Source organism: Aquila chrysaetos, chromosome 25 (assembly GCF_900496995.4).
Source record: "Aquila chrysaetos chrysaetos chromosome 25, bAquChr1.4, whole genome shotgun sequence".
Classification (NCBI taxonomy): domain Eukaryota; kingdom Metazoa; phylum Chordata; class Aves; order Accipitriformes; family Accipitridae; genus Aquila; species Aquila chrysaetos.
This window is the reverse complement of record NC_044028.1, coordinates 2,129,364-2,147,911: the sequence shown is the minus strand read 5'-3', so window position 1 is coordinate 2,147,911 and position 18,548 is coordinate 2,129,364. Positions and strand designations below refer to the sequence as shown.

At 46.4% G+C, this 18,548-nt stretch overlaps 1 protein-coding gene across 33 annotated transcripts in view; it reads right to left on the bottom strand.

Annotated features, from left to right (window-relative positions):
• Nucleotides 1-18,548, bottom strand: part of MSLN (mesothelin) — a 56,170-nt gene that overhangs the window by 16,289 nt on the left and 21,333 nt on the right. For 6 of the 33 annotated variants that reach the window (XM_041120295.1, XM_041120296.1, XM_041120290.1 and 3 more), the window contains 8 exons: nucleotides 16,001-16,081; nucleotides 9,603-9,799; nucleotides 8,439-8,658; nucleotides 6,082-8,325; nucleotides 5,672-5,757; nucleotides 1,807-1,844; nucleotides 1,185-1,206; nucleotides 158-242 (listed from right to left, as the gene is read on the bottom strand). In XM_041120295.1, coding sequence (XP_040976229.1) covers nucleotides 158-242; nucleotides 1,185-1,206; nucleotides 1,807-1,844; nucleotides 5,672-5,745 — 219 coding nt within the window. In that variant the 5' untranslated portion in view covers nucleotides 5,746-5,757; nucleotides 6,082-8,325; nucleotides 8,439-8,658; nucleotides 9,603-9,799; nucleotides 16,001-16,081. Of the gene's footprint in view, nucleotides 1-157; nucleotides 243-1,045; nucleotides 1,074-1,184; nucleotides 1,207-1,806; nucleotides 1,845-4,900; nucleotides 5,020-5,671; nucleotides 5,758-6,081; nucleotides 8,326-8,438; nucleotides 8,659-9,602; nucleotides 9,800-16,000; nucleotides 16,082-18,548 lie in introns of those variants that run through there. The other 27 variants (XM_041120294.1, XM_041120297.1, XM_041120292.1 and 24 more) reach the window with 23 other exon arrangements.

Below are 18,548 nucleotides of genomic sequence, written 5' to 3'. Positions count from 1 at the left end.
TGAGGGGAAACCTTGACAACCCAGACCCCAAGTGTGCACAAGGCTTTGGCCACTCCATTCACAACTGACAGTGGGACAGCTTTTAAGATAGAAATGACACTATTGTCAAGGAAAACAAAACACACTAGTCCATGGAAAAGAAGGGGACTACCATTACCTGTGCACAGGCATATTGACCAAAAGTGAGGCTGCAGGGGGAGGCGTGGCCACGGGCTATCTCAAGAAGCATCTCTTGGCTGACACTGGTGGGAAAAAAACAAAGACATCACCTCCGTGCTGGCTGCCCCAGACCTGCAGCAGTTGAGGGCAGAACTGGCTGGGAGCTGGCACTCCACCAGCAATATGTCTGCAAACACAGGCATGGAGCACAGCCGCCCGAGCCCTGAGTCCAGGCAGTCAGTGAAAGGCACTTGGAATGTCCTTGACTACATGCTTCACTGAAGTTTTGTTCATCTGCAGCAGGGACAGCTATTAGCTACTCTCGTGTAAAGGGTCCAGCCTACCCATTAAGGAGCAGAAGCAATGTCAGGCAGCCATAACAACTAGGCACAGCCCACACAACAAATAACAGAAGAACAAACAAACAACATGGACAATGAGAATTATTTGCCAGCACCATTCGGGAGCAAGGAGAGGGTACTTGCGAACTGTTGACCCTTAGGTAGAAATCAAGTTCAATGAAGGCTTGAAGCAGACGTGCTTGAGTCTTAGGCCCCCACCACTAGCCAAGCTAAGCTCAGCACCAATGCCAAGGTCCTTGGAGCAGTAAATCCCCACTGCATCAGGCTGGCTGACACACCAGGGACTTGCCCTGCCTTTCTTTGTCCTGCACAGACACAGAGCCCCAGGAAGGCATTCTCCCTTCACTGTTTCAATGAGCACAACTAGAGCTCTCCCTGCCCACAGGCAACCCTGGGACTTTGTGGGGAAAAAGATGCTACACCTGGTTTCAGAGGCTTCCTGCTACACGAAGTGACATCCCCAACAAACCAGTATCACTCCCAAGGAAAAAGCTGCCAAGATAATTTGCTGATGGTTCACATACCTTTTCACTGAAGCACACACAGCAGGTTCTGATTCCCAAAAAAAGAGAGAGACACAAAGATAAATGAACCGTGATAAGAATATTTATACAGAACCACGTCTGAATCTTCCTTATGGACATTACTTGGTCAGAAACTCACCATTGACAGGGGAGCTGGAGCACTGCACCAGGAGAAAGAGAGAAAAGAGATAATCTTATCATGCAGTTACAATGGTAGCACAACATTATTTGTGATCATTGCACACAGACAAGCATGTTAGCTGCAACCATTTGTACTTGGATCTGGCCTGAAAACACATAAGTGCCCAGATCCACAGCTCCCATCTTGCCATGCTAGGTAGTTGCCATCTGTAAAATTCGTATCAGTACTGGCCCTGTACTTCAAACAGCTGGAAAGTTCAGGGTTATGCAAATCCTCCCATCAGTCACACGTGAGAGCCAATGGGATGGACTGTTCTCCTGATGATTTGAGTGTGGTCAATGGGTGTCACCTTCATTGAACTGTCTGGTGATGTGCTTTCACTGAAGCCCTGCAAAGACCTGGAGAAGCCATCCCCACTCCCCTGACGCCTTGGGAGACAGGAAGGGGAAGGGCACTTACCATCCACCTCCATGCTCAATACACTGGATTTGGCTTGTAGCAATTGATTCCCATCAATGCCCTGCTATCAGGAAGGGGCCCACACTGACCACCAACCCACACACGCTTTGCAAGTAAAGACACGGATGACCCATATTTTAAACACGTGAGTTTGCCTTACCAGATACGTCCCAGAAGTTGCAGCAGCTACCTGCCAACCTGGAAGACAATGTGCCGTGATTTCAGCAGCAAATCCAGGACAAAGCTCATTCCCACAGTCCACCCCCTGTCTGGCTTAACAGAACCTGAACATCACTCATCTCACTACATTATTTTATTCCTCAGTCCTGACACAGTATTTCACAGAATCATTTCTATCAGACCTTTCTGCTGTGTTCTCTTTGACTTTGTGACAGTTGACTGGGTAAGGAGACATGAGGTACTGCTCTATCCACCCTGAGGCAGTCTGGCAGAGGACAGAAATGTGGTGTCTTAGATGACGTGAGGGATTGCATGCACCTCTGTCCCCAAAGAGGAAAAGGCAGGGAAAGGGCAGAAACAACACTCTGAGGATGGTCCTTCTCTCCAAGACTTCCTTGCCCAGTATCCCTTGTGCACCATGGCCAGCCCATGGTCAGCAATCAGCCTGGCAGGCCAGGCTCACCATGCTTATACTTCCAGGTTGCTTTCAGCTTTGCAGCTTCTACTTGTTTCTTACAGCATCCCCATCAACATGTCAACTGTAGCCAAGCCTGTATTGTATTTCATACATTTTTCCTGCTAAGTCCTCAACTGGATTAAAATCACCCTATGCTCCAGAACTGCACAGAACACAGGTAATGCCAGTGTACGACAGCCCTCATGCCAGTCCTGCCCTAGTGGTTGACAGGGATTTACTGAAAGAATTCAACCTGTCACTGCTAGCTCTTGGTCGGTCTGTACAAGCCCTCCACTTGTCTGTTCCCTGTTTCCCAACTTTTACGTTGTTCCTGATGCCAGCTTACATCTCCCCTCCCAATGCCACAAAGCTGGAAAAGTGGCGAAATGCAAGCTTAGGAAACTAGTAACAACCAAACTCAAATCTCCCCGGCATTAGTATTATTTACTTCAGATTAGGAGCCTGCCAAGCTCAGCATTCTCTGTGTACAGAAAAAAGGGGAACGTAGAGACTTCCCCCTGGTTTCTGACAGGACAGAATAAGTCAATGCAACAAACGCTACATGAAATGAGATGCAGGGAGAGGGAGAAGGCAATGGTTAGAGGCTTCTGAAGTTATGCTGGCAGGCTGTCACAATTTGCTAGCACTGAATCACTGCACAGTTGGTTTTGTCAGTGTGTTTCTCTAAGGGCACACTCAGGACTCAGTTGGTCAGCACTGTCACCTTTATCCATCTCCTGGTGCAGCTGTGCCCGATCTCAGCCCACAGTGAGGCACCAGGGCCCTGCAGAGCTCTCTGCCACATCCACCCCTCACCGCACTTGCCCACCACCATGCCACACAGCACGGCCAGTTTGCACCATTGTCCTCCCATGTCTTTAGCTACATCCTTTGACCCAGCTTGGTGCATGGCAGACCACAGCAAGCCCAGAGTACTGCCGCTTCTCTGCAAGCCTTGTTCATTTGTTCAAGAAGTAACTCAGGGCTGAAAGTTTGGCCATTAGCTCTCAGCAGGGAGAACAGCACCAGCCTTAGTGACTTTGGATCAGGCACTACAGCTGAGAGGAGGCTGAAGTGGCTACAGAGATTATCCCCACCCATGCCTCATCTCCTGGACCCACAGACCAGCTACCCCAGGGCCAGCTGAGTAGTCCCCAGCAAACACATGGAGGTGTGGCAGAGCTCAGGTTCATCACACTTGCTCCATGGCTCTAAAGCATCAGTAACTCCCAGCCTTCATACCCCCCTGGGGGAAGCATGTCAGGATTGGTGTTATCTACAAATATTTGGTCAGAAGTGACTCATGGGGGGAATGTGGAGGAGCTGAGCCCCAAAACCAAAACACAGAAGCAATCTCCTGTGGTTCCTCCACACTATATGGCTAAGGGACTGGGCTAAGCTGGCCCAGGGCAGTGTCAGTCAAACCCACAGTGATATTTGGGCACAGAAATCAACACGATGGGAGACCCTTATCACTGAACTGTGAAGGGGAAGAAGAGGAGGAAGAGGAAGGCAGCAGCTTTCCTGGATGTGGATGTGTTCACGAGCCCAATGACCTGCATTAGGAAGGGGACTATAAAATAGCCTGTAGGGATGCATTAGTCCCTAACTAGTATAACAGCTTTTTTGATTACTAGCTGCTACACCTTTTTTAATCATTTAATTAACAGAGAACTGTCACTAAGTAACAGGCAAAGGAAACATACCCATAGCTGGGCAAATGCAGTGCTTTCATCAAAGCTCTTATGCATATGTTTAACTTTAAGCACGCAAATCGTCCCATTGACTCGAAAGAGCAGTGTTCAGAAACACCCACGCAGGGAGAAGGAGGAAGAGGAAGGGTGGCTTCTCGCTCTCCAAGATCAGAGAGGACCCCAACCTACTATCACAAAAATCCTCATTGTGTGACAATAAATCCTTCATCTCACAACATCACAACAAAGGCTACGAACTCAGCTCATGTCATGAACCACCTAAGATATGCGCGCACCACTCTGGGAGCAATACCCTTCTAAACATTCCTATCACTCCCATGCTTTATTACTGCACAGGCACACCAGGCTGTGGTGAAGCCTTCCACAATGGAAAAGGCTGTCCCCTTCACCCGCCTACACTGTGCTGTTCACAGTTCAACTGCTCTCCACAGTCCCTCCTTCTCCATGAGAGCACTTCTGTGCCACGAGGTTGCTGAGCACTGCCCCGTCTCCCCACTGCTTCTTTACAACAAGGCTGTTCACATTGAGTGTGGCACCACTACAATTAGATCTCCTGTCCTTCCCTTTCAGAAACCTGTTTATGGACTCTCAGAAACTTGTGTATTCTTTCTTCTCTCTTTGACCCATCCCCAAAAGGGCAGTGCATGCAAGCTGTTGGATGCAAATTCTCTACAAGCTCAACACATTTCTGATAGTCTGCCTTTCCTCCATCTCCAGTCACCTAGGGCATTTACGGAAGAAGATGGGTAGATGGATGGGGGCAAGCATGGCCCAAAGAAATGGAATAATTTCCCATGGCTGCACACTAAGCCAGTGGCCAACATGAGAACACACCACCAAAATCACTGACCTGCCAGACTTAAAAGCAATTGCATTAAGAGTCATTAACTTTTACAAGCAACCTGTGTACTTCTGCTGGACAGAGACATCCCTCCTTGTACAGGATGTTAATAGAAAACTGGAAAAATCACATTTTCATCAGGGTGTCCATAATACATTGGTCACTTCTGAACAGCAACAACTGCTTAATTAAAGAAATAAAGAAAATTTAAAAAGTTATCTGTTTATTTGGTTTCCTTCCTTTAGTACTGGTAACTAAGCGTACTGCAGAGAAAACGATGGTCCCCTGATGTAGCTGTTCCTCAGCTGGTGGCTCATTAGCTTGTTCATAACGTTACAAGTTCATGTTTTATTGTCATCAACATTCACTGAAAACATGAGATCAACTCTCATGAGGAAGGAAGAATAAAGCGCTGACACTTTCTGGAAGAAACAAAGATCCTGCTCTGGAATCCCTTACTACCAAAAAAAACAGATGGAGGGAAAGTGGGGAATATAGAGGCAGATTCAGCTAAGATTACTTCTTAAGTGCTTTCCCAGAGACACCTGGATACTCCAACAAAAGGAGCAGGGAGCAGACAGCTCTGCAACAACAGGAGTAGAACAAATTCCAATTTTGTCTTTCCACCCTGTTTATTACAAAAACCAAGATATTTTGGCTGACAGATACAATAATAAACAAGCATCAGTAAAGGCTGGGGATTTAGAGCAACCACCAAAGTAATGTTCAATGGTTTTTCAGCACAATTTCCCCTTTTGAGGATTATCTCAACTACAGCTGCTGGTATGGAAAATCTTCCCGGGACAGCCGTCACCCTCACAGTAATACTCACCAACCAAAAGGAGAAAGCCCAGCCCTGGGAGTGAAGGCGACATTTCGGCAAAGGTCTTCAGAGTGCCTACACATGCAAGGAATCACCTTATTTCAGCCAAGAAAAATCAAACACGAATAATACTTAACTGCAAAGCCAAACTCAGAGTAGGAAAATTAAAAGGTGACTGCCTCGCAAGCAAACTTACACATGCCAATACCCTTCACAAAACCTATCTGAAACTAGACCCAAAGCAGACAAAAAACTATTGAGGGTCCAATATGCCTGGGAAAGCACGGAGTTGCATGCAGAGAATTCAGAGTTAGTTAAGCTAGATTCACTGCTATCGATGCGCTGAAGTCAGGCTCCCCTCTGGCAGAGGAGGCTAAGAGGTGCACAGCCCTGCTCGGAGGGTTAACTGTGGCGCTTACCTCCAAGTCGCTAGTCACTGGGCGCTTAGTGTGCAGGGCTATGATCAATCTATTGTAGAGGGCTGCTTTTCACTGAGCAAACCAGGGTGTGTCTCTGGCTTCTCAAAACTACATCTGAAATTACAGGATGGATTTAGAGCACTGGACACACCTACAAGTGCTTGAGAACACAAATGTTTAGCAGTACAAATAAACGTGTGTTATTTGTTAATGCTTGTCATTCCTAGGATACAGTAGGAAACACTGAGCCTGAAGCGAGGCTGCCTGGAGTAAGCAGGATGAGAGCAGTGAATAGGTGCATTCTCTCCCTGCCCTGCACAGGATGTGTTTGGCATTTACAGGATGCAACAAAAATAAAGCTGTGCTCCCAGAACTGAGCTACTCTAGGACCACCTTCCTCCAGTTACTGAAGAAATGTCTGTCATCAGGAAATTTTGCTTCAGTGGAGCTTGAAATGTTTGGCCCTTTTCTTAAAATTTCTGCTTACCTCAGTCGTCTCCACCTGGGAAACCCCAAAGAGAAATACATGGCAGCTCCTCTGCTGGCCAGCCAGGTCATTTTCAGATCACAGGTATGTTGAACTGAGAACTCTGCTCCAGGCTCAGCGAGGTCAATCAACTGAAACACAGAGCTCTCCGCTCAGGGCAGATGAATCAGGATAGCTGAAATCAAAAAATGCAGCCCTACAGTAGGATAAGGCTAGGACTGGTGCAGGCAAGTCCCATAGCATGGCCATCTGTCTTATTTCCTTGAAGAATCTTTCCTTGCTGAGGTGCTCAGGGCTGCTCATGGCACGCTGGCCTCATGCCAAGGTGCCCAGCATGTGCACCCAAGTGCCATATGGGCTCTTGCATCAGCACCCACTGTAGCAACTCATTAGCACTCACAAGCATGACAGCAACAAGACCCCTGAGCAGGAATGTTATTATCCAATGGCTGCAGAATTGTAATCCTAGAGATCCCTGTCTCCCTATCACCAGAAGTGGCCTTTCCCTCAACAAACCTTCATTTATTTCCTTGCTGCAAAGATCCTAGGACATAACTTTATTGGCTTTCCAATTCCTGCAGGCTGCTCTATTTTAAAAACTAAACAACGTTCTTATTGAAGAGATCACATTTAGTTTTAAGGGGTCTTTATGCAGTAACTGCATGCTGCAGGAGCTGAGGAATGGGTGACAAACCTGCTCCTTCAGCTGAATCACACACAGTGCTGTTCCCCATGATCTCCCCAGACCTCTGCATCAGCAGTCAGGGGGATGTCCTGATTTTGACTGAACTTGTGTTCTCCTCAAGCTAACTGTCAGTCTGTAAGCACTTCAGCAACAAAAACTTGGCAAGCATAATCTGCAAGAATAAAAATGACACCTGCTGCAGATTCTAACAAGGAATGGATATTAAATTATATTCCACCATTTCAGACTTCTTTTCACTGACCCTTGGATCTGATCCCCCAAGTCCCTAAGAAAGTACCCACAGTAACTCTCTCAATTTCTCGGGATGCAGCAGAGTAATTTTGCATCCTCAGATTTGAAAAATCTTTGTTTCGTCACTTTAATACTTTTCAAGACAAGTTTTTCCATAAATCCGTTATGTCCTAGGCTTAGGCTTGCCCCAGCATGCCCACCTATAACTCATGTGTTTGTGGCAACACCGAGAATAGCCAGTGTTGACTCACACCAACACCACGTAACCCAAACCCCAGCTCTCTCCACACTCCCAGTTTTCTTACCTCACTTAAGTTTATCACCGATTTTGGAACTAGTGCAACGTCAATTCATAAATGTAGTTTGTCTGACTCAGAAGCGCATAGGATGCCCAGTGTGAAACTGACTCTCATCAAGACCTATCCTAAGGTACCCAAATCTATATAAACTTGAAATGCATCATTTTGTAAATAGATTCACAGACTCCTAGTTCAAAGCAAGAAGCCTCTTCTCCAGGATATCCAAATGAGGTGTCCTTGAGATGGATGGGGATCCTTCAATCAGGTTTCAAATACCAAAGCTTTCAGCATCTTGCACCTTTTGGAAATTTGACATTGCAGGCAGACTGTCCATGACAGAGGGTCACATAAGTTGTTGCTGGGGAGCCCTGGACATGCTGCTGGACAAACTGCGGGTCCATATAAGAGTCAACCAAGAAAGCAACAAAGAGCGTGTGGCACAGCAGGGGTTTGCCATCTGCAGCCAGACCTACGGCTCTTCCCCAGGACATCGGGAGGTGAAACGCAAGAACAGGAGAGATCTGAAAAGCAGAGAAAACAACACTGAGCCTCAGCCATGGATGAGGAAACCAGGGGAGGGGGCAAGCAGAGTGTCAGGATTTTCTGCTTGTGTCAGCCAGGAAGTCATGCATACCTAAAGAGTGTGCAGAGCACCCCCATTATGGGGAGAGAAACCAGAGCTCACAAAGGCAAAGAGGAACTTTCATCTGTAAACAGATCGGTACTTTTCTTAGGTCTGTCCACAGGGTGGCTGAGCAGAAGCATCCAGTACCTGCCATTTGTGTTCATCCCTTACCAGCTATGAGCCATGAGCACAGATCCAAGAGTGCTAGGTATGGTACCTACAAGAAGGTCTTTGATTCAAAGAGCATACAGTTGAGAAGACGAAGACAGACAGGGGAGCTCAAAGATGGGAAGACAGGCAATGATTTCAACACAGCAATAGGTGAGCCGCTAAAACATTTTTGCACACTTCAAAGCAAAGCTCTAATAATCATAGAATCATAGAATCATTTAGGTTGGAAAAGACCTTCAAGATCACCGAGTCCAACCGTCAACCATGCCCACTAAACCATGTCCTGAAGTGCCTTGTCTACGCGCTTTTTGAATACCTCCAGGGATGGTGACTCAACCACTTCCCTGGGCAGCCTGTTCCAATGCCTGACAACCCTTTCAGTAAAGACATTTTTCCTAATATCCAATCCAAACCTCCCCTGCCGCAACTTAAGGCCATTTCCTCTCATCCTATCTCCAGCCACCTGACAGAAGAGACCAGCACCCACCTCACTACAACCTCCTTTCAGGTAGAGAGCAATAAGGTCTCCCCTCAGCCTCCTTTTCTCCAGACTAAACAACCCCAGTTCCCTCAGCTGCTCCTCATAAGACTCATGCTCCAGGCCCCTCACCAGCTCGGTTGCCCTTCTCTGGACACGCTCCAGCACCTCAATGTCTTTCCTGTAGTGAGGGGCCCAAAACTGAACACAGTGCTCGAGGTGCGGCCTCACCAGTGCTGAGTACAGGGGAACATCACTTCCCTGCTCCTGCTGGCCACACTGTTTCTGATACAGGCCAGGATGCCGTTGGCCTCCTTGGCCACCTTGGCACACTGCTAGCTCATATTCAACCAGCTGTCAACCAGCACCCCCAGGTCTTTTTCTGCCAGGCAGCTTTCCAGCCACTCTTCCCAATTAATTACATAGAATAAGGCTGGAGCTGATTTGTGGTATTGCATCTGCTCAAGTAAGCCAAGTGAGAGTTACAGCTCCCTAAAACAGGCCTCCAACTAGAGGATTTTTACCTTTTCGATGAGATGCCACATCCAGTTTCACCACTTTGTAGCACTGAAAGCTGGGAACAGCAATTTGGCCTGTTGCAGGTTTTCCTGCACTTTCCAGATTCCATCCTGTCCCAGGCCAGGGACACAGCCACGTTACCACAGGAGGCTCAGCACTCCTTAGCATGTCAGTGCAGTTTTCAGAGGAGGGTAAGATCACCCTGATGGATGGCAAGAGACGAGAATGTCAGTCTCACACAAATTGACACAAGTCTGGAAAAGCAGGTTTTATGCCCATAATTCAGCAATAACCTTCATGCTAACCAGAAGGGATGTGGTCTAGGAGCTTTATTCCTATTATCTGAATATCCTTCGCAGCATGCAGTGATCCAGGTGGCAACTGTGACTAAGCAAGAATGAGATATTTGCAGCCCACACCTGGGCAGATGAGTCTTTCAGGGGACAGAGCCTAGCACACTCTCAGCTACTACCTCCCCAGAAGCAAAGCGCTCCCTGTCATTAGTCTCACCTGCACCACGTTGCCTTCCTAAGCACTGCTCTCCCCACCCTTTATGAACTTTTCTAATTTTGCAGCATCAGGCTTCTTGGCTGCAGTCAAATGGGAACACAAAGCATGTAACAAGAATGCTAGTAAAACTTGCTCTCAGTGGGAGACAACTAGAGATCTTCTCTTATCCGAGAAGAACAGGGGTCTCTGAGACTGCCCAGTCCACCCCTCACACCATGGTGCAATTGTATATACCTAGGCTGACAGAGGTGTAGCCAGCCTGCCCTTGCATAGGCCTGTGAGGGGGATTTTAGAGCTGGCCTGTAATAACAATCACTTCTAACTGTTGTGGTTTAACCCCAGCCAGCAACTAAGCACCATGCAGCTGCTCACTCGCTTCCCCCCCCGCCCAGTGGGATGGGGGAGAAAATCGGGAAAAGAAGTAAAACTCGTGGGTTGAGATAAGAACGGTCTAATAGAACAGAAAAGAAGAAACTAATAATGATAATGATAACAGTAATAAAATGACAGTAGTAATAATAAAAGGATTAGAATACACAAGTGATGCACAATGCAATTGCTCACCACCTGCCGACCGACACCCAGTTAGTTCCCGAGCAGCGATCCCCCCACCCCCACTCCCCCCAATTTATATACTGGACATGACCTCACATGGTATGGAATACCCCGTTGGCCAGTTTGGGTCAGCTGCCCTGGCTGTCCCCCCTCCCAACTTCTTGTGCCCCTCCAGCCTTCTTGTTGCCTGGGCATCAGAAGCTGAAAAATCCTTGACTTTAGACTAAACATTACTTAGCAACCACTGAAAACATCAGTGTGTTATCAACATTCTTCTCATACCTAACTCAAAAACATAGCACTATACCAGCTACTAGGAAGACAATTAACTCTATCCCAGCTGAAACCAGGACACTAACTCAACACAATTACACAGGAGACCTCTCGCTGCCTCCCTTCCCTCTCACACTCCTCCATCTCCACAAGCTTCCTCTTCACTAAACTGAAAAAAATCCAATGCCTTCATGTCACCTCCCCCTCTTCTCAAATACATGAATTTCCCAGTGATAGCAAGTGGGGAATGAAGCCCAATTCTGCATCACGATCTCTAATGCATACACCAAGAGGCTAGGGCAGGAGGGGAGGCAATGAAATCTGCAGTAGGTGGGCAGGAGCGGGACAGGTCTGAGATGTGGTTTGTACCACGGGAAAATGAGTCAGTGACTTCTCACCCAACCTGACTGTGCATGTGTAGCATCAAGTATGGCTCAAGTGTTCTTCAGTAACACTAAATTGTACAACTGATTGCCAAGGTGTTCCTGCCATGTTAAGCCAGGTGTGGCAACAGACAATACATCCTTCCCCATCCCTTCTCCACCACACATACCACACGCCCTGCTTAGCCCAAAGTCACTATACTTCCCTGTGGTTTTCATCCAAAACAAAAGGGGCTTTGTGCTTTCCCAGGAAAGTCAGGTCTCCCCCTCTCTCAGGAGAGCACCCTTACAGGATGGGGCTCAGGCTTTTACTTACGTAAGTCAGACCACAGCCGAGCTCCTCTGTAACCTTGCAAGGGCCATCGTGACTCACTGGGTCCAGACAGTCCCACCAGTGCACTCCTTTTCATTAACCCTAAACACAGTGCATGACCCAGAATCAGGAGGAGATGTTTAAGAACAGGAACAACAGAGCACAAAAGAAGAAAGCTTGCTGAAGAGAAACCAAAAGGGACAATTAAAAGACTAAAACATTGCAGGTGCTGTGAAAATTATATAAAGGCATACTGAAGGCTGAAAGCAAACACATAGCACCTAGTAAAGAAAACCAAACTGTCATAACTGAACAGAAAGGCAAAGGAAGCTACTGGAAGTAAGAAGGTATCTTTCAAAAACTTGAAGTTATTTTTCTGTCTCTTCATTAGTTGTCTCATGAAGAAATCTGTCAGGGCCCTGCTGGGGCAACATGATCCAGGTATAGAAAGAGGATCTGGAGACATACAGCTCTAAAAGGGAAACTAAATTCATTCTTTGTATCCATGTCCATCACACTAGATCCCTTCATTATGTGAGTGCATCTAAGAATGAAGTTCCTATGCAGATACCAACAAAAGAGGTTACAGAACAAAATCACACCAAAATGCCCCTCCTCCCTGGAGGAGCACAACACGACACAGCTGCAACGTCCAACCCTTTGCTTGAATGACATTTGGACCACAGGTCAGAAGGTGATAGACATAAAAGCACCTTTTAGAAGGATCTCCAAAGCAGACTGGACAGAGAACCAGAAGGAAAGGGAGAGACATGAAGGTCAAGTCTCAGCCTAGAGCAAACCCCTTCTCTTTGGTGGGGCAAGAAACAGGCAGGCTTGCTGCTAAAGTGAGCTGCGTGAGCCCCTACAAAGGGTTGTGCCTATTGCTGACAGAAGGGGATAAAGACAGAAGCAATACAAAGCCTGTGGTCTAAGGTATAAACAGCTCCAAGGCCACAAAAATGGTGTTATGATACAGTCATCACTTGCACTTAGATCTTCCTTTTGACCTCCCTGTACAGATCTCAGGCTTACTGGGACTTGGCACACAAAGGAAGACTCCACAGTAACTGAAACAAGTCTGTGTGAAACCTCTCCCCTTCTTATCTCTCCAAAAATGCAAATAAGGAAACACTGCTAAAAAAAAAGCCCACAAGAGAACTGTGATTTCAGTGGCAGTGAACCAACTAGCACTGCGCCCCATGGCTCACTGCTTCCTCTGCACAGCAGTCCTGCCCTTGCTCCTGCTGCTCTGGACCAAAACCGCTGTCGCCTACCTGCAGAATCACAGAAGAGAAAGTCAGGACGGCTCTCCAGGCATTCATCAGAGTATCTCCTGGCTTAAGAGTGGATCAGTCTTACAACCACTTTCCTGGAGCAATGTTATGGGTTGGCAGCCTGAAAGATACTGGGTTAAGGCAGAAGATGCGTTTTTTGAAAGCCTCATCTTGCAGGTGACCTACAAATAAGGTTTTCTTCTTGAACATACTGCTGTGGTCAGTGTCAGTAAGAAGAGAGCTTTAGCATGAATAGGCAACTGTGATGTTTGCAGAACAGAGCATTTTGGCCCATTTCAGCTGCACAGCCACCTTTCTCTGCAAACCAATGGATTCACAGGACCAGAGGGATAGTTCAGACTAGAAAAGGAGCTGACTATCCACACAGGCAATTAAATTGCACAGCTCTGTCTCAAGGAGTGGCAGATACCAGAAGCAGCCATTGGTTCAGAAAGCGACTGAGCAAAAATCATACACTCAGATTTATTATCAATGCAAGTATAGTTTCAAATTGACAGGACTGATTCTTATCACAGCATAGATCTTTAAAAGAATGCATAAGCGCACAGGCCACATCCAGCTATGTGACTGCGTGGCATTATGTGTGCTTGTCAAATGTCAGCTAGAGAGATTTTTATAAACAAGACAATATTTGATTCAACTAGCAGCTTGTCTCACCTCTGTTTGCTTAAGCGTTCAGTTACCAGCAGGGAATATGTGAAAGGAAACATTATTGGCTTCGAGATGTTACTGTGCTCACACCTACAAATGCCAGTGGGGTCACCAGAACCTGACACTGAAGGTTTGTATTTTACAGCTCATGCGAGACCGTCTATCCTCACCTGCCCGCACTAACAGAAGCAGCCTCAAGCAAAGGCGTAAGTTGGAAAGGAGGAGAGAGGAAAGCCAAGGGTCTCAGAGACCTGCCTACCATCAAACACACTGAATCCTTAGTCACCTCAGGACTAAAACTCAATCCTGATTTACTCCCTGCTGTAGTAACTCCAGAGCAAACCCTGCTCTGGCCACTTGACACTCCCAAAGCTATTCTCTGCACACTTTTAAAGGAAGTGTCATGGAGACTAACACAAAGGCAGCGGAGATGATTAAGACAGGATAAAAAGGCCAAATAGCATCAAATATGTGTTTATAGCTGGACGTAAAACCCAACTACCACATTACACCTTCCCAGAGGCTTACACAAGAGATTTTGCTTGCTTTCTACCTCCCTCTCTCCTCTGTAATCTCCTCTGTAATGTTTGTGTTGCACAAAGTCAAAAACCACCTACATCTAACACTCAAATGCTGTCCTGAATTACAAGCCTAACCAAGCTAAAAAAAAAAGGTAATTACTCTGACATCTGCTTTTCCACTCTCAACAAAGTTTCTGTTTATGCTGGTGACCAACTGACTGCACTAGAGAGCAGAAGTGTTGTTTAGCAATGCCCTAATCCTACCCGTTTAGCTACCTATCAGGACAGGCTCTTGAGGCTACTATGCCTGTTGGAGGCACTCCTGACACATCAGCAACCAGGAGTAAGAAGCAAGACCAGTTTTAAGGTCACTTACATTATTGGAAGACCAGTTTTCAGCAAGAGGAGGCTCAGAGCTGACACATGCTCCCAGAAACCCAGCCCAGCCTTGAAAGGCTGCTCAGGAAGAACCAGGCTATGACAACACTGGCCCCTCAGCCATCAGTTCTGTCTGTACCATGGTGCTCATAGCATTAAAAGTATTTGGCACCTAGCACTCCAGGAACAGCGCTACTGGTATCAGCTGCTGTGCCACATTCTCGCAACTCCCACATCCTTTTGCTGAGCAGGTGCTCCCAAAGCACACACTTAACTTTCCAGAGGGCCAGGCAAGAAAGGGTGAGGTGCTGTGGGCACCCAGCAATGCTCCTGCCCCTTCTGTCTCTGTTGTGAGTATTGTCAGCACTTGGCCATTTCTACCATACACTGAAGTGCAGCAAAATACAGCTGTAATTGACAAGCACTCCTTATCCTCAAGTACAAAGAAGCTCGCCCTCTGTATTTTATAGCTTCAAGAAAATGGTCTCCTGTATGAGTCAACCATAGTCAGCTAAGAAACTCTGTGTGTTCTCAGTTGCTTCTCCTTACAGCAAGGCTGACACCTTGCGATGCAACAGAGCAGTCTAACCTGTCCTCTCCCTTGTATATAAATATATATACACACACATCTGTGTGCACATAGTCACCTATAGTGGGTAACAGGTCATAAACAGCCCTAAGAAAGAAGAGGGGGAAAAACACAGAGCTCACATTATGAAAGTCAGAGATCCAGCTCATGAACTGGAAAGCCTAACTCAATTTCTAGCATGACTAAGACCCATCTCTCACTCCCCCTAAAACCCCATCAGCCAAAGGCCACCAGCCCTAAACACTCTTCTTAAGTACCTTCTCCCCCCACCCACTTAGCACCTTGCTATGCCAAGCACCTGCAAGGGATTTACTTCAGTTCACAGTATCCAGCCTTGTCCTGCCCCTTGCAGTGACCTGCTCTGTAGGGTAAGACAAGGAAGGTTTAACCCCTTCCTGCTGCATGTATGTGTCTGATGAAAAGTAAATCTGTACCAAGCAGGACAATCAATGAACCTGGCTGAAAATCACATTCAAAATAGCACATGGAGCCACAGGCAGGCAATTTGCCTGGCTGTGTCCTTATTTTCCAGGACAGGAAAGGCAGGAGAAATATAGGACATTAAGCAACATGTTAAAAATTACATGGCAAGGTCAGAGCTGTAGAGAGAACTGGGGAGGGGGAAAGTAACAAAAACAGTGCAGGGTCAGTTCTTGTTGTTCCTGCCTCCCGCAACCCATCAGCCCTCCAGGTACCCACCCGTAAGGGTCACTGCACTAAGCCAGCGGAGCTGTGTGCAGCTCTGCTGCCTCCACAGCACCTTTTCCTTGCTTTTTGGGCTCAGGACATCCATCCACCAGCACGTCCCTGGGACCAGGCTGCGACAAGGAGCATGCAAGCACCAGAGGGCACCAGGAGCTCAGCCCTGGTAACCCACCAGCTCTCTCCTGGGAGTCTCTCCCGCCACCACTGGAGGTCTCTGCTAAGTCACTCACCTGGGGAAAGCCAGGGGAAGAAGCTGTTTTAACCAAGCTGGAAGATTTCACAAAACAGTATCCATTCTTGTGGAAACTCTACTGGAAAATATTCAAGACAAATGTTAGTCATTTCTGGTAGGGGTTTGTTTTTTTTTTTCAGTCATATATTCCTTTACTTCTGATTTCATTCCAGTTCAGAACAAAACCACATTTTGAATTGTGACTCTTTCTCATAGACAGAAATGTGTACCCTTCACAACAGCCCTCCAGACAAATGACCACATGGCCACCATTCCTGCGTCTCAGCTCCTGACCCTCCTGTATGATCCAGCAAGTTCTCTCCTTCTTTATGAGCATCTGCTGGTGACTTGTCAAATGAATAAAAGTAAATATCTGCCTCCATAGCTGTCTTCGTGCTAGAATAACAGTTTATATGGAACTAAGTGGGATGGACTGATGTTACTGTTAAAGCTGATTTAAACCTAGACATGGAAACTGAGTAATGTCTGCAACAGCTATTGCCAAAAAGATTTAACTGCTACTGAAAAAAAAAAAAAGTGTCTCTAATTAGTGCTGACTTAGCCTCCTTAATACAATGATTCTTCAGTCTGTACTGTAAATCTTTCTGTGGTGCTTGTTTATCCTCTAGTTTTATATACTTACATTATACATCTAACAATACATTGCCCTTTGACTTGCCAAGAAAAAGTCCTTGTCCATCCCTAGAATAAAACATTGCTTGGCAAGAGTCTCTAAGTGTCTTGAGAACATGGTCTAAGAAAAAGTCACAGTTAGCAAATCAGACATTGACCAATAACTCACAAAACTTAGGAAACAGCCCAGATTGGACAAGTTCAGAAAAAACTGAGCAACTGAGGGCTTTCAGAAATTGGCCACTCAGGGCCACCTTCAGCCAATCCTTCTTGAAAATGGGAAATGGCTTCTCAGTGGATTTGATCGAGATTTGAGTCACCAATTAATTTTTAATTCTGGGCAGGGTGTTCTGTGTCACACCCTTCTAACACTGATGCCTTTGCAGCTCAGGAACTCACTCAGGTCTCCCACACCCAAAGGTGGCTTCACAAGCATGCAGCACCTTCACAGCAGAGTAACTTTGCTATAGCATGATAATGCAAAGCAGGGAAGAGACCACCTGAGTCCCAAGCCTGTGATCCTACAGGCCACGTGTCTGCACTAAGGGCTAGGGCTGGATTCTGTAATGTAGATACCACTTTGACAGATGCAAAATCCAAAATGCTTTTGTTGTAACTCCAGCAATGCAAAGGAAACACTTATCTGTATGTGTAATGGGCTATCACCATGTAACAGAGCTATCTGAAATATTTCCCAAGTGTTGTCTTATTAATTCACCTTTATCAATTACATAAATTCAATGGGCTCTGGAGTTATGATGTGGGATTTGGCCATTTCGGCCATTTCATTTGCTAACTTCAGGTGAACACCATTTGGAAACATTGTGTTCTGCAAAATGCAGACTGCTCAGTGACTGTTCCCCACAGTCTGGGCAGAAAGCTCTGACCTGGGCATCACAGTCCTTTGTGGAGAGCCTCCATGTACAATATATTACACTATCTTTTTGGAGAAGGAAGAGCTAGGCTTTGGTCCAGCTGATGTTGGGGAGTTTGAGGTGAGACCAAAGAGGAATACATGGGTCTCACTCAAATGCAAGGTGAATTTTGCTTTGCTCTAGTTTCATAACCTGTGAACAGCAGTAAGCCTTAAGACCAAGAAGTGCCAAAAATTGTTTCTGTAGTACTGAAAAAAAAAAAAAACAATTTGCAAAATGGTTACAGGCCTTAAGAGCTACCAAAGGCCTCTCCCAAACATTCCTCACACTTTGCCTAGAACAAAAGGCAGAGCACGAAGATATGCCTTGTTGGGATGCTGTGGGTCCAAGAGCTATCAAGAGGCAAGACTGAAAAAGAATAACTATTGACAAACGCAAAGCTCAGCTCCATCACTAGGGATTTTCCTCTTGCTGAGAGTGAAACACAGAGGATCCCAGAATAAAGCTATGTTATGCTGGAGGTCAACCGACAAGTGATGATATGAGCCAAAGTCAGCTTCTAGCAACTCTGTGCTGAGGGTAATTAGACAGTGGTGGCAAGGAACTGGATTTATCCATCCAAAGGTATTCCTAAAGTGCCTGTGACCATGCTCTCTAAAAACAGTTGCTTTTTTCACTTCCAGCTGCTATATCTGGAGATTTTCACCTCCACAGTTAAGCACCAGTGAACAGAAATGGCGTCTTCAGGGTCTTGTTTACTCCTGAAGCAATTTAGAGCATTCCTGAGATGGGCAAGAACATGAAACCTGAATGTCATCTCAGCAGCACAATAATTCTGAAGCCACCTAATGCTCTTTTATGTTATGGTTCACTGAGATCCCTCCGTGTGCTAAGGTACATCAGGAAACTGAGCTCACCTTTAGGCACAGAATTACATGCAAAGTGTGAGGAGAATAACATGCCAGAAGACAAATCCACAATGAAAAGAGCCTACGAAGGAAAGAGCAGGTTAACACAACGATGCTGCTGAGACCCTTG